At 45.8% G+C, this 14,675-nt stretch overlaps 1 protein-coding gene across 4 annotated transcripts; it reads left to right on the forward strand.

Moving 5' to 3' along the window:
* Positions 1 to 6,063: 6,063 nt before the first annotated feature.
* LOC103705894 (zinc finger CCCH domain-containing protein 53-like) lies at positions 6,064 to 10,673 on the forward strand. Of its 4 annotated transcripts, XM_039132352.1 has the most exons (10): positions 6,064 to 6,196; positions 6,748 to 7,902; positions 8,054 to 8,230; positions 8,331 to 8,516; positions 8,625 to 8,716; positions 8,804 to 9,079; positions 9,225 to 9,393; positions 9,579 to 9,800; positions 9,887 to 9,964; positions 10,070 to 10,673. In XM_039132352.1, exons 2-9 carry the CDS (start codon positions 6,854 to 6,856, stop codon positions 9,918 to 9,920), a joined length of 2,205 nt encoding a protein of 734 aa, XP_038988280.1. In that variant the 5' UTR covers positions 6,064 to 6,196; positions 6,748 to 6,853; the 3' UTR covers positions 9,921 to 9,964; positions 10,070 to 10,673. The 4 variants fall into 4 exon arrangements, with proteins under 4 accessions (XP_038988280.1, XP_038988283.1, XP_038988281.1 ...); XM_039132355.1 differs by lacking the exon at positions 6,064 to 6,196 and having other exon boundaries at positions 6,252 to 7,902; positions 9,234 to 9,393; XM_039132353.1 differs by lacking the exon at positions 6,064 to 6,196 and having other exon boundaries at positions 6,254 to 7,902; positions 9,582 to 9,800.
* Positions 10,674 to 14,675: the final 4,002 nt, after the last annotated feature.

The following is a 14,675-nucleotide window of genomic DNA, read 5'->3' on the forward strand; positions in this document are numbered from 1 at the left end:
ATGATTTGTTTATATCAGTAAAAGTCATGTAAAGTAACATAGATATATTATTTGAATAAATGAGATTGCAATACAAGGTTTAAAATATATGATCTTATTTGATTATGCCACTATTCACAATTTTCTTAAAAGAAGTTAACTTTTAAATTGCAATTTTTGTGATCATAAATCAGAGTTTTTCTTAGGCTAATATTCCTTCTCTATTCTTTAGTTACCATTAGGATGAAATACACTATTATTTCCCCAACCAAGTTTGTGAAAACAATTGTTATTTACCAAAAAATGTGTGCTTTTAAAATCTGTTAGTATTAAACTACTGGATATCATAATAACAATATAACATTGTACTAGAATATAACAAGTGACAATGGAAGAATAACAATATTATTTTCCAAATTATTGTTCACTTGATTAAAAAAAATATGATGCTTTAGATTGTATGATCTCTTTTCTGGAGGAAAATAGGTCTAAAAATTCGAAAGCTGGAAAGAAATGCCGTATTATTTAGATAAATAGTACAAGTGCAAATAACAGCAATTATTCACTGTAGAAAGGGCTATTATGATGCTAAATAACTTAACATAGCAAAACGAGCCTACAACCATTATGATGTTATAAAGGCCACTACTTTTGTCCTTGAACTACATATATTGTAAAACCCAATTTCAACCTCATGAAAACCAGCTAAAATATTGATTGGGCAATGTTTCCATCATAGTCTACTGTTAGAGGATACGGAATTTTGGATAGAGTGAGAGGGTAGATTATATATATATATATATATATATATATATATATATATATATATATATATATATATATATATATATATATATATATATATATATATATATATATATATATATATATGAGTTATTTCAAAAAAAAAATAACTACTCCCGTTTTGCTTCGTGGTGGGGCTTCGACAACTCAACTATCTTCCAATAGCCTTATTTATTGAGTACTATCCCCTCATAGCTCAGCCCATTACCCTTTATTCCTGGCTCAAGCTAGTTTGCTGCTCTAAGAAAATTAAGATTATTTTCAGTTTAAAAAGGCATTAGACACAATTGAGATGTTTTCAGTATTCAGCTCAATTTGAAGGATATTCAGGGAAATCAGAGGCTAGATAGCAAGTGAGGCAGGACGAATCTACCATTTCAATTTTCCAAAAAAAAAATAAAAGAGATTATTCTACCACTTTAGTTGAGACATAAGCAGTAGGATCCCAGTTGTATCCTTTGCATGAAAGAAGAATACATGTTCCTGCTCTTGCATCCATTTCAAATATTCCACACTCCATCAGCCATGCACACCATAGATCTAACACAAAGGAACGTGTATCCTTATTTATTTCTTGAACTAATAACTGTATTGAAGTTCCTTTGAATCAAATATAGACAGATTTGAGTGTTGGATACATCATTGCTAAATTTCTGACAAAGGATTTTGGACTTAACTCAATTATGAATCTGTACTTAGGAATCCATTTGCTAGATTTTGGACTAACACCGCCATTTGGACATGGCCGTTGCCGGATTTTGGGCTTCAGCAGCATCTTACAGTTCTGCCAAAACTTTTGACAAGCGAGAAAGTTTTCAGTTTGACACCAAAAGTTCAGATCATATTTCGCAACCTGTCATATTTCGGCTTAATCTGCTCAGTAATCGGCTTGTGCAGGTTTCAGGATACTAACGAATGCACTCACACTTGTTTGGTCGACAGGTCTGCAGTAGCTGATAGCTATCACAAAATCGAGCAGAGTAGAAACAGCTGACTTCCAAGGTTGAGTACTCCGGTTCGCCCAAATAACCAATCACCTCAGGTATGGAGTTAATTCGAGCCCTCTCACCTCAGATCACAACTAGAGGCACGAATTATGGTTGGCATCCGCATGGTTACAGTATGTTCCGCTATCATTACTACACAAATGATTGTGGTTGGATCTCATGCGGTTACAGTGGAATCTTTGATGGTCACAACACGACCCAGACCGTTAGATGCGATTTCTAGGGATTCTATATCCTTAACTATAAATAGGCCCAAGGACTCTTTAACTGGTAGATCCATAGCTAAATGGGACTCTATCCTGCTGAAATATTCTTTCTAATTTAAGCATCGGAGGGCACAGACGGAGCAAAGTTCCGACGGGTTCTCTAATCTTATTTGTTGTCTTACATATCGATGGAAGTAGCCTGTATCAGCGATCCAAAGATCTGCAGCAACAAAAATAAAAGAGAAAGGAGATAACTAAGGTAGAGATATTAGTAAATCTAGTACTCTTCGCTTCGTGATATTGCTCTTCTAAGCAATCGTCTAGACTTCAGAGGGAGAATGAAAGGTAGTTGTCATAAATGAATTTAAGAAAGGAGCCGTGTATTAAGGTATGAGCCCCCCTGGAGGAAAAAGTAAGCTAGAAATGCCTGGAGACAAGTGCTTCAGCATGGTCACATCTGGATGAGAGCCACCACATTGTGGGCAGAAACCAGTTTTCAACACCCATGCAGTTGTACCCAACAGAGGATGCAACTTTCCTCAGCTCCCTAAGAGAGAAAATTTAGAGAAGAGAGGAGCTCCATCTATTTCTATCTCTAAGAGTGTGGTGAGACATGAAGTCCGGCTGATGCCCGCATGGAGATTTGGTTGGTTCTCTTCCTTCCATCTCCCCTCCGGCTTCACTTTTGTCTTGTCTTCTATAGTACATGAAAGGTGATTGGGGGTTCTGGAAAGTTTCAATATACCAAGAAACAGAAAGACATCCCATCTTTTCCTCCAACTCTTTTGTTAGCATAATTTTAATAATTACGTAACATAACAATCTATATCAGTCCATAATATTTTTTTATTAGTATGATTCTGTATCGATCAATATTATTTTTCTTTATTAATATGATCAGTGATTTTAAAACTTGAATAATAATTTAGATCAACGAATAATATTTTCATTTGTTAGCATTATCCTATATCAGCATATATTATTTTTTTATAACAAGTTTGTACAAGAGTATATGTGACCTGTAAGACGTATCGAATGTGATGAAGCAAAGGTATAAAATTTTTTTCTCTCTTTTTTGTTTCTTATTTTCTTCTTCTTCTGCAAATATTTTAACATAGTATCAGAGTCACCGATCACCTAATTTGCTATCACCATCTCTTCCGCATTTGCTATGGTTATCATTGCTATGTCTAAAAGCTTTGAAAACTCCTGTTATAGATCTATTGATCTCCGATCGATCTCTATGTCTAGAAGATTTGAAGATCCTCTATTATCTAAAATCATTTTTCTTAAAAAAATAAATAAATAAAAATATTATGGGCTGATACAGATTGTTGCATGATCTCTAAAATTATGCTAACATCTTTAGTATAATTTGCTAGAAATCTACTATTTAAATGTTGTAAATATCTTCTATTTAATATTATTATTTTGTCTTGATTATTACTATTTGGGGTTGTAAATCTCTTCTATTTTAAGTATAGTTTGTTGGATTTCTTTAGGTTTCAATGTCATTTAACTCTTCCTCTTCCCCCATGCTAGTTATTATTAAAAGGAAAACAGAGTAATTTTGCTTGATGGGTTCATCACCAGCCCATTTACCATACCAGAAGGCAATTTGCTTGCCAACTCCTAGTTTGTCTTACCAATTAACGGAAAAACCACCATAACACAGAAGTGGCTTTAGATACAAAGTGGCCTTAGATTCTTCGATTGTTCCAAGTAGCAGTCTCCATCAAACACATACTAAAAAGGGAGTTGTATGCAGTGGGTGAATAGAGGTCAGATGGAAGATTTGTTAGAGGTGTGACAGGGTGAGGGATCGGAGTACCACCGAATGCCCTCCATTTTAAGCTAAGTAGGAGTCCCAATATAGGACATCCATATAAGCTTACGATATTGTTAGTATTAGCTTTGGCTGCCGGCGTTGGAGGAACAGTGTTACCGTGGACAACTTGCCATTCTCTGTTGTCATGAGACCCTCCCTGGCTTCACCATCTACGATCTGCCGCAAAGCCTTTAAAACGCCAAGTTGTTCTTGGTATTAGCATTGGCCGCTGGTGTTGTAGGAACAGTGTTACAGTGAAAGTCGTGTCTTGCTATTCTCTGTTTTTTGCTGAACAGTTGATATTCTCTGTTGTCATGCGACCCCAACATGACATCTCAGTCGTCTTGGAGATGTCGATATATCTCAACACAATGATAAGTAAGGATTGTAAAAACCAGGATCTCATCGAAAATATTTTATTGAGATACCATTTATAATAAATCCATTTGAATTATGGACTGAGTCCTAATAACATTTATAATAATTCAAGACCTTATGCAAAAAAGTTAGTGGAAGATATTATTTGCATTTTTTGGCCTAATATAAGTATTTAAGATCTTTTCAGTATATAACTGATGTAGGACTAAGCACACGCCTATATGACTCATCATCAGAATCAGCTAAGATATTCTGGCATCTTGAGTTACTTGTTGGAATTGAGATACCGGCATATGGACTAATTTAATATAGTCAAGTTTACTTTAAGATAATGATTTTGGTATTATTCATTAAAATATTTGAAAAAAATGTAAAGCAAGATGGGAAAACCTTGACCGATATATTAATACCATATTGATCAATATCTCGGAATATATCAATTAATGTTGTCCAAGATGGTAAAGGCTAAGATTTTGCATATTATTGGTAGGTGCTCGGTGCGCATATAAAATACAAATCAAGATCTCATCCGAGATCAAATCCTTGGTCTTCCTTTTAAGTTTTTGGCCAAGCTTTAAGAAGGCTGGGTTGGTTAGATCTGACCCATATGCCAGATTAATGTTAGCCTCAAAAATGACTTACCAAGATGGTTAGGTCATTTGGCCCCTACCTAATGCTTAAATTGGCCACTTTTTCTCCTTTTCCCCTTAAAAGTCCAGAGGGTGGACTTTTCCAGACAAACCAGTTCAATAATAAGAAATCAAAAATTCTAATTTGAATCATTTAGAAAATTCGACCCAACCGATTTTATTCGGGGAAACGATAAGAATGCTCATCAATATTAAGCGACGGCATATGATAATAAGCAATGCCGTTTGATTATTACGAGGTGAAAGCGAATATCCTTATAGATTTCTAAAAGAGAAAATATCGTGCAATGCGTACCATGTAGTCCATGAATTATATGTACCAAATATCTTGAATTGCAATGCGACAACTCATGCGGAGCATGGTTTATCGAAGCAATTGGATATCCATCCTACCCTTCGACGGGCTGATCCCCACTCTGAAAGCTAAGCGCACATGTAATTTTTTTGGCTGTATTCATAATCATTATGTATGATATTTTTGTAATAGTAAAAGCTGGGGCGTAGAGAGTAGAGATTGAGACGGGGAGGCAAATGGAGAGACACAGAAAGAGGAGAGGGAAACCATTTACCTATATGACTTGAAAAAGCTACATAGATTGCATGCATCCATTATGGCGATATGGAAAAGTTGTGATTGAGTAGACACTGAAAACCCCAGCACTCATCCTATTCCCCAAAGGACAAAAAAAAAAAAAAGGGAAAACCATCACTCCCCCACTTTCGAGTGCCAAGCTTCATGGGTTAATTGACAGGACATAACATTGCACTATCAATAAATGCTTTAAAAACGTGTAAAATTTTCATCAAAAAAAAAAAAATCATACAGCTAATTATGCGTAACTATCTTATTGTGTCCTTCTCAAATGGAACATGTTGTGCATTTGGACACGTAAATATCGTGTTTTTATTTCAAATAGCGTCTGACACAAATGATCGAAGAGCAACAGCAGCATGACTTCAAGCAATTAGCTAGCGTCCCTCTCTGCTCACACTGGAACCAGGTTTTGTGTTTGAATTTAGAATGCGGCGCTCTCCTAAGTTTTTATATCATGTCGGCACTACTTTTTCTAGACTCATTATATTATCAACGTAATATATGATTGCTCTGTTACCTATTCAGTTGTAATCTAATTTTTATAAATATAAGTTTTGCTATGTGTTTGTTTATAAACAAAAAGCTGCATTATAACCAACGACGGCAACAAGTCAGGAACACGTAAGGAAAGGGGCGAGAGAGGCCCAAAACCACGAAACCGATAGTTCAGGAGAAAGGGAATTGAGCACTGGAGGAGAAGGGTGGGTTCGTGGGGTCGTGGGAGAGACGGAGGACAGAGAGACAACAAGGTAAGGTCTCAAACTTTATCCCAAAGCTCCAAGCTTTAGAGTTATTTGAGTACATTCAGATCCCTCCCGCCTAAAAATCACTAGAGAAGAGATAAAGACAACAGAGAGAGAGAGAAACAGAGACCAGAAGTATAAGCTAGTGGAGAATTAGCTCTCTCTCTCTTTCTCTCTCTCACAGCTATGGAGGCGGTGATGCGGCCGAAGAAGAGGGCGGCGAAGGGCGGTCGGCGGCTGTCGTGACCTCCGCCTCCCCCACCGCCACCGCTACCACCTCGGGAAATGGTGTCAGAAAGAAAGCGGTGTAGAAGCAAGGGGAAAGAGCCTCGCAGCTAAAAAAACAACCGGAAAGCGGCGAATTTTTTTTTTTTTGTCTTTTAAGAAAGAAAGAAAGAGAACTCGCTCCTCTCCTCCCTTCCACCCGCGTGATAAATAGAGTTCCTTGCTTCTCTCTCGCGCTCTCTCTCTCTCTCTCTTCCTTCCTTCTTTTGATGCCAATACTCAAAAGAGCTTCTTTTCCTTTTTTATTTCCTTGTTTTCTTTTTTCTTTCCAGTCCAGTGGTTGGTTGTGTTGAAAAAGCGAGGAAACGGGGCAGGAGAACAAAGAGGAGAAGAGGGGGGAATCTCCAAGGTCTCGTCTTTGTGCTGTTCTTCGATCCTATGGACGCCTATGAGGCGACGAGGATCGTCTTTTCCCGGATCCAGAGCCTGGACCCGAAGAACGCCTCCAAGATCATGGGGCTCCTCTTGATCCAGGACCACAGCGAGAAGGAGATGATACGCCTCGCCTTCGGCCCCGAGGTCCTCGTCCACTCAGTCGTCCTCAAGGCCCACAAGGAGCTCGGCCTCGTCCCCGCCACCCCTTCCGCCGCCGCTACAGGCGGCCCTCCCTCTTCCTTCCTCCTCGGCCGCCAGAACTCCTCCCCTAGACACCTCGGTGGCCTCGCCGTCAGCTCCACCACCTCGTGGGCTCCGCCTCCTGTCTTCCCTAGTAGTAGAGATGTGAACAACGTCACGCCAGGCGACGATATCCAGGGCTCGGCCGAGCTCGTGAGCCCCAGCAACCCAGCGGTGGCGTCGCCGTTCTACGGTGGCGGGGAGCTCATCGAGGAGTCCCAGCTCCAGGAGCAGCTCTCCTTCCTCAACGACCCCGCTGCATCCTCCGTCCAGGTCTCTGCCACCAACCCTGCTCTTGGCCTCCAGATCTGCCCAAAAGGCGGCGACTTTTTCTACCCGGACGACGCCGCGGAGTGCCGGAGCCCGAGCAGCGGCGGGGAGGGCATGCTTTTACCTTGCTCCATAGTCGGTGGCCGCGGCTGGGGGAAGAACGGCGGTCACCATCGCCGGAGCTTCTCCCTCGCCGACGCCTATCTCGGGTCGGACGCGGCCGGGGCGGGGTTCGGGTGGCGACCTTGCCTCTACTATGCCAAGGGGTACTGCAAGAACGGCGCCAGCTGCCGGTTCCTCCACGGGGTTCCCGACGACACCGCCGTCGCCACCATGGCGGCTGCCGGCGGCAAGATGGACCCCGTCATCGAGCAACAGTGCCAAGAGCTTCTCCTTAGGTACAAATCCCAGAGTTTGGGCGGCGCCTCCCGGCTCATGGCCTCCGCCTTCCCTTATTCCCCAACTGGATCAGTGCCGGCCTCGCCTTCGTCCTCCATCAAATGCATCAACTCTCTCCTCCAGCAGCAGATCGAAAGCCAAAGGTAGCTCCTTTACACGAAAAAAACAAAGTTCCGCAATTTCCATCATCTCGAATCGATCTCATGGGGTGATCAAAATCCCATTCCTTTCTCATGGGGTGACCCACGGTTCATTTCTCGAATCGATCTCATGGGGTGATCAAAATTCTCACAGGGTGGCAGCAGCGGCGGCGCTTATGCTCGGCGGCGACGAGACGCAGAGGTTCACGAGGTGGTCTCGGATGGAAAGGACCGACCTTGCGGCAATGTCGAACCGTGGGTCGCGGCAGATCTACCTCACTTTCCCGGCCGACAGCACCTTCCGGGAGGAAGACGTCTTCAACTACTTCAGGTTGGCGTTCAGCTAAAGTCCCAAAAGTAAAAAAGATGATCTTTTTTAGGCTCGCAGTCTTTACTAACTCGGTTCTAACGTTTTCCGGGCGGGATTGAAGCATCTATGGGCCAGTACAGGACGTAAGGATACCGCACCAGGAGAAGAGGATGTTTGGGTTTGTTACCTTCGTCTACCCAGAGACGGTGAAGCTGATCCTCGCCAAGGGCAACCCCCACTTCGTCTGCGACGCCCGGGTCCTCGTCAAGCCCTACAAGGAGAAGGGCAGAGTCCCCGACAAGTACAGGCACTCCACCTTTCCTCTTCCAAATCCCATTCCTTTCTAAATCAGCCACCACTTTGTTTCATCTTTTGACTACAAACTGCAAATTCTACTTCGTGCCCTCTGATTCAGAAAGCAGCAGCAGGCTGAGAGGGGGGATCTCTCCGGGTGTTCTACTCCCACTAGCCTAGACTCCAGAGACCCCTTTGAACTGTCTAAACTTGGTGAGCATTTTTCATATTGATGCCATTCCAACCTCCTTTTAGTCTATTTTAGCTTCATTCGTATTAGTCTTGCCAACTTTTCTCCAGGAGGACCAAGGATGTTATACAGCAGCAGCAGCAGCAGCCATGAGGCAATTCTGAGAAGGAAGCTAGAAGAGCAGCAGCAGGTGGCGGAGCTCCAGCAGGCAATTGAGCTCCAAGGCCGGCGATTCATGGGCCTCCAGCTCCTCGACCTCAAGACCCGAAACCAGATAACCGCCACCGCCACCGCCGCCACTACCACCACCATCTCAACATCCGCCATTGTCACTGCTTCAACCGATGGAATGATCTTCAGTAACCAAGAAGAAGCAACATCCCAAGGTTAATTAACTAGCAACCCTTTCACTGTGTCTATCATCTTTAGTTTTAGAGAGTACAAGTAACATTGTTGGTGAGTTAATGAGGGATGTACATTATATGCATCACTTTCCGTTTATTGATAGAAGCCTGAATAGTACTGCTGCAGTGGCAACAGGCATCTCCCCAGGGGCAGCAGCTGCAGTGGCAGAGCAGCAGCAGGGCAACAGCCCCCACGGTGTTGCTCGCCAGCCAGCACTCGATACTAACGCCGCTGCCGACAAGGAGGAATCAGCCGAGGAGGCGACCCCCAATGAAGATGGCCGTCTCCAAGGAAGGTAATATCATCTGAAGTTTACATAGAAACTATCGAAAGAAAACCACCCCTATTTACTCTCTTCTGCCATGCATTAATTTCCAAGGTCAGGAGGCCATAGTTTTTGTCTGGTTGTGTTTTATTGCTTTCACCATTAGTTTGGTGTTTTCTAATTTTTTTTCGTACTCTTTGTGACCATGGCATCAGCAGCGTGGAGCACAACCTCCCGGATAGCCCCTTCGCCTCGCCAACCAAAGCTTCCTTCGCCGGCAACTCGTTCTCTAATTCATCATCCGCCGAAGCGGACTTAGCCTCCGCTTCCCCCTCTCAGAATAACAAGAATAACCATCTCATAACCTCGGCGTTTTTCCCCGACTCTTCTACGCATGACATGGCTTCCTTCAGCTCATGCTTCTTCCAGCTGCCCAGGTACACAACTATCAACTCTATTTAAGTTGTTATGATTTATGTACTAAGAAACAACGCTCAAACCGCTGCTGCTGTGATGCTATTAGGTTCTCTTCTGGCCATGGAGCAGTGAGGATGTGAAGAGGCGAAAGGTTAGCTCGAGGGAGCCTTTCCTCCCAGTTGGAGTAAGTTGACAGCCTTTTCATCACTAGCCTACCATTAGCAGGCAATAATGATTCATGTTCAAGTAGTGTTTCTAACCTTTGATTGTTCATTATTTTATGTGCCAGGATAGAAGCAGGAAACAAGGAAAAAAGGACAACAAATTAGGTTCGCATGTCACCTTTTTTCCCTTTTTTTATTAGTCTAGTTACAGACAAGAAAAGGTTGGGACGCTCCATCACCTACCTCTAAACCATAAAGACTGCTGCTGGTGGTGGTGGTGGAGGAAGACGAAAGGGAGGAAGGAAGCTGTGTGAAGACCATAGCTATCATATTTCCCAATCAATCAGTACAGCGTACAGTATTCTACTGCTGATGCTACCGCTACTTCTATATACCTACGTGTCCACCCACCAAATACGTTTTAATAGTTGCATACGTACGGAGTACAGACACCGAAACAGAAGGGGAGAGAGAGAACAGGCAAAAGCCAAACTGATTTCAGAAAAGAATAGCAAATGTAACGGGAAAGGATGAAGGATCACATCCTTCTGTGGAGAATAGAGAATCGAGAGGACCGTCGCGTCGCCACTGTATCATGTACCACCTTTCCCTTCCTCTCATTTATTTTTTTCTTTTTTACTATTACTTTACTGTAGGAGGTGACAGGAAAACCAAAAAAAAAAAGAGAAAGGAAACCGATAAATGATTACTGCTCGTTTTACATCTTTATATTTTTCATTTTGGATGCTCCTTTTGTATGTGCACCTGCACGTAATCAAGGTGGCCTATATGTACGCTTCGTAAGTTACGGTCCTCCATTCGTGCTGCATGCACAATTTCGGGACGTTGGATTGGTGGGTGCCATCAATTGCATGTATTTTCGCCGATGCTCTTCGTTTAAGATGATCGATCCTTGTGGCATTATAAGAAAAGTGCTGAAGCTCGTTTGTCATGTCATGCCTAGTTTACCCGTTCCTATGTGCCTTGTTGATTGGTTTTGTTGCTGGAAATTTTGGACCCGGGGGCCGCCGCGAACCGAGAAGGGGGGAGGAGCCTCCGATGCCGGAACGGTGGCTGTGGATGGCGATGCGCCGACGGCTGGCGTCCTCCTGGAGAGTCCTGCAAGAAAGCCGGTGGCCGGGCTTCCCGGCGCCGGTCCTCCGAAGCTTAAGTCAGAGGAGGCTTAGTATGTGGAGGGCGTTAAGGAAGGAGAAGGCCTGCCCTTTTGTTACTTGTTTTTTGTGTGTAGGTGTCTCTGTTTTTTTTCTCTTTTTCTCCCTCCTCTTTTTTCGGGAGGAAGAAGCCTCCGTCCTCCCCGTTTAGGGAGAAGCTCCCCTTTTATAGGGAGAGTGGCAGGGTTACCTGTGATGTGACTGGGCGAATTAATGGGTTACCGTCACTGTCAGGGAGCTGTCACGATTGATCGGATCCGTTGGGGTGGTTGAACCGCCGGCCGTGGTGGGCCTAGGGTTCGTAGATGACAAGTGCATTGATTGCTGAGTGAACCGGTAGTCAGAAAGAGCCATATGCTTTGATGGTTCAGTGATCCGGAGATCATCTTGAGCCGTGTTCATTTAATGACTGAGTGCATCGGAGGCCTGAGGGGGTCTCATGTATTAATGATAGGGTGTGCCGAATGCCTGCGGAGATCTTGTGCCTTAATGACTTGGGGATGGTGGCAGATTGAAGTGGAGTCATGTATTTAGTTGTCAGATTCTTTAGAGGGTTAGGCGGAGATTGGATATTTGGCTAAGGCCTTCTGGTCTCGGCCTTCTGTGCTCGGCCTTCTGTGCTCGGCCTGCTGTGCTCGGCTCGCTGGTCTCGGCCTTCTGAGCTCGAGGGCGGAAGAGCCCGAGCACTTGGATGAGCTCGAGGGCGGAAGAGGCCGAGCTCTTGATGAGCTCGAGGGCGGAAGAGGCCGAGCTCTTGATGAGCTCGAGGGCGGAAGAGGCCGAGCACTCGATGAGCTCGAGGGCGGAAGAGCCCGAGCACTCGATGAGCTCGAGGGCGGAAGAGCCCGAGCACTCGATGAGCTCGAGGGCGGAAGAGCCCGAGCTCTTCGATGAGCTCGAGGGCGGAAGAGCCCGAGCTCTTGGATGAGCTCGAGGGCGGAAGAGCCCGAGCTCTTGATGAGCTCGAGGGCGGAAGAGCCCGATCACTTGGATGAGCTCGAGGGCGGAAGAGCCCGATCACTTGGATGAGCTTGAGGGCGGAAGAGCCCGAGCACTAGATGAGCTCGAGAGCGGAAGGATTTGGGTGCTATAATTGCATTTGTGGGGTGGTCCATTTTTCCACCAACACTACCCCCCGACTTCCGAGTTCGAGCTGCCTTTTGGCTCGGACGAAGGAAGTAGTCCAGTCGTCGATCGTCCTGGTACCGTGAGCGTTCTTATGCCGAGGCCTTAAATTTGCACTTGGATGAGCTCGAGGGTGAAAGAGCCCGAGCTCTTGATGAGCTCGAGGGCGGAAGAGCCCGAGCACTTGATGAGCTCGAGGGCGGAAGAGCCCGAGCTCTTGGATGAGCTCGAGGGCGGAAGAGCCCGAGCACTTGATGAGCTCGAGGGCGAAAGAGCCCGATCACTTGGATGAGCTCGAGAGCGGAAGAGCCCGATCACTTGGATGAGCTCGAGGGCGGAAGAGCCCGAGCTCTTGATGAGCTCGAGGGCGGAAGAGCCCGAGCTCTTGATGAGCTCGAGGGCGGAAGAGCCCGAGCACTTGGATGAGCTCGAGGGCGGAAGAGCCCGATCACTCGATGAGCTCGAGGGCGGAAGAGCCCGAGCTCTTGGATGAGCTCGAGGGCGGAAGAGCCCGAGCACTTGATGAGCTCGAGGGCGGAAGAGCCCGAGCTCTTGGATGAGCTCGAGGGCGGAAGAGCCCGAGCTCTTGATGAGCTCGAGGGCGGAAGAGCCCGATCACTTGGATGAGCTCGAGGGCGGAAGAGCCCAAGCACTAGATGAGCTCGAGAGCGGAAGGATTTGGGTGCTATAATTGCATGTGGGGTGGTCCATTTTTCCACCAACACTACCCCCCGACTTCCGAGTTCGAGCTGCCTTTTGGCTCGGACGAAGGAAGTAGTCCAGTCGTCGATCGTCCTGGTACCGTGAGCGTTCTTATGCCGAGGCCTTAAATTTCACCTGGCAACTAAAAACGTTTTTCTGCTCGGAGTCCGTTCTTTGGGGACGCCGACAGAGAAGAATCCAAGCAGAAATAAATGAGATAATGTAAAAACATTAATTGAACGGGTACCTGGTACCGTGAGCGTTCTTATGCCGAGGCTGTGAACTTCACCTGGCAACTAAAAACGCTTTTCTGCTCGGAGTCCGTTCTTTGAGGACGCCGGCAGAGAAAAATCCAGCTTGTTAATCACGGACTTTTCGCTAATCAGGAACAGGAGAACGAGCCGAACTCGCTGGTCGATGGAGACCGCATCCCGCTGTATCGGGGCATCCCGACCATGGTCAGGGTAGGAGAACGAGCCGAGCTCGTTGGCCTATGGAGAACGAGCCGAGCTCGTTAGTCGGTGGAGACCGCATCCCGCTGTATCGGGGCATCTCGACCATGGTCAGGGTAGGAGAACGAGCCGAGCTCGTTTAGTCGATGAAGATCGCATCCCGTTGTATCGGGGCATCCTGACCATGGTCGGGGTAGGAGAACGAACCTGGTACCATACGACCATTAGGAGAATTGGTGAGTTCAAATAAGTACGCAAACCATCACAAATCATCATAAAATGAAATATATGGTTGAATAACAGAGGACCCCTTGGGGTCCTACTGGTGATATACGCGAAGATTTTCAGAACTCCAGCTTCGTGGAATGGGGGTCCCATCAGGGGTGTAAGCCTTGGACAGCGGTAGCCAAAGCTTGCACCTGTTGCATCAGGGCATCAAACTGTTCCGGCCGAATTTGAGTTGACTCGGCCGGAGGTGGTGAGTTCTGGACAGAGTGTCCAGGACTAGGTGGAAGACGTCGAGAGGCATTGGAAGCCCCTTTACTTCTTAGTTTCATGGCAGCAACTCGGACCCTCCTTCTAGCGCCAACTGTTGCTGGAAATTCTGGACCCGGGGGCCGCCGCGAACCGAGAAGGGGGGAGAAGCCTCCGATGCCGAGACGGTGGCTGTGGATGGCGGTGCGCCGACGGCTGGCGTCCTCCTGGAGAGTCCTGCAAGAAAGCCGGTGGCCGGGCTTCCCGGCGCCGGCCCTCCGAAGCTTAAGTCAGAGGGGGCTTAGTATGTGGAGGGCGTTAAGGAAGGAGAATGCCTGCCCTTTTGTTACTTGTTTTTTGTGTGTAGGTGTCTCTGTTTTTTTTCTCTTTTTCTCCCTCCTCTTTTTTCGGGAGGAAGAAGCCTCCGTCCTCCCCGTTTAGGGAGAAGCTCCCCTTTTATAGGGAGAGTGGCAGGGTTACCTGTGATGTGACTGGGTGAATTAATGGGTTACCGTCACTGTCAGGGAGCTGTCACGATTGATCGGACCCGTTGGGGTGGTTGAACCGCCGGCCGTGGTGGGCCTAGGGTTCGTAGATGACAAGTGCATTGATTGCTGAGTGAACCGGTAGTCAGAAAGAGCCATACGCTTTGATGGTTCAGTGATCCGGAGATCATCTTGAGCCGTGTTCATTTAATGACTGAGTGCATCGGAGGCCTGAGGGGGTCTCATGCATTAATGATAGGGTGTGCCGAATGCCTGCGGAGATCTTGTGCCTTAATGACTTGGGGATGGTGGCAGATTGAA

The sequence above is a fragment of the Phoenix dactylifera genome, chromosome 12, assembly GCF_009389715.1.
Source record: "Phoenix dactylifera cultivar Barhee BC4 chromosome 12, palm_55x_up_171113_PBpolish2nd_filt_p, whole genome shotgun sequence".
Taxonomy (NCBI): domain Eukaryota; kingdom Viridiplantae; phylum Streptophyta; class Magnoliopsida; order Arecales; family Arecaceae; genus Phoenix; species Phoenix dactylifera.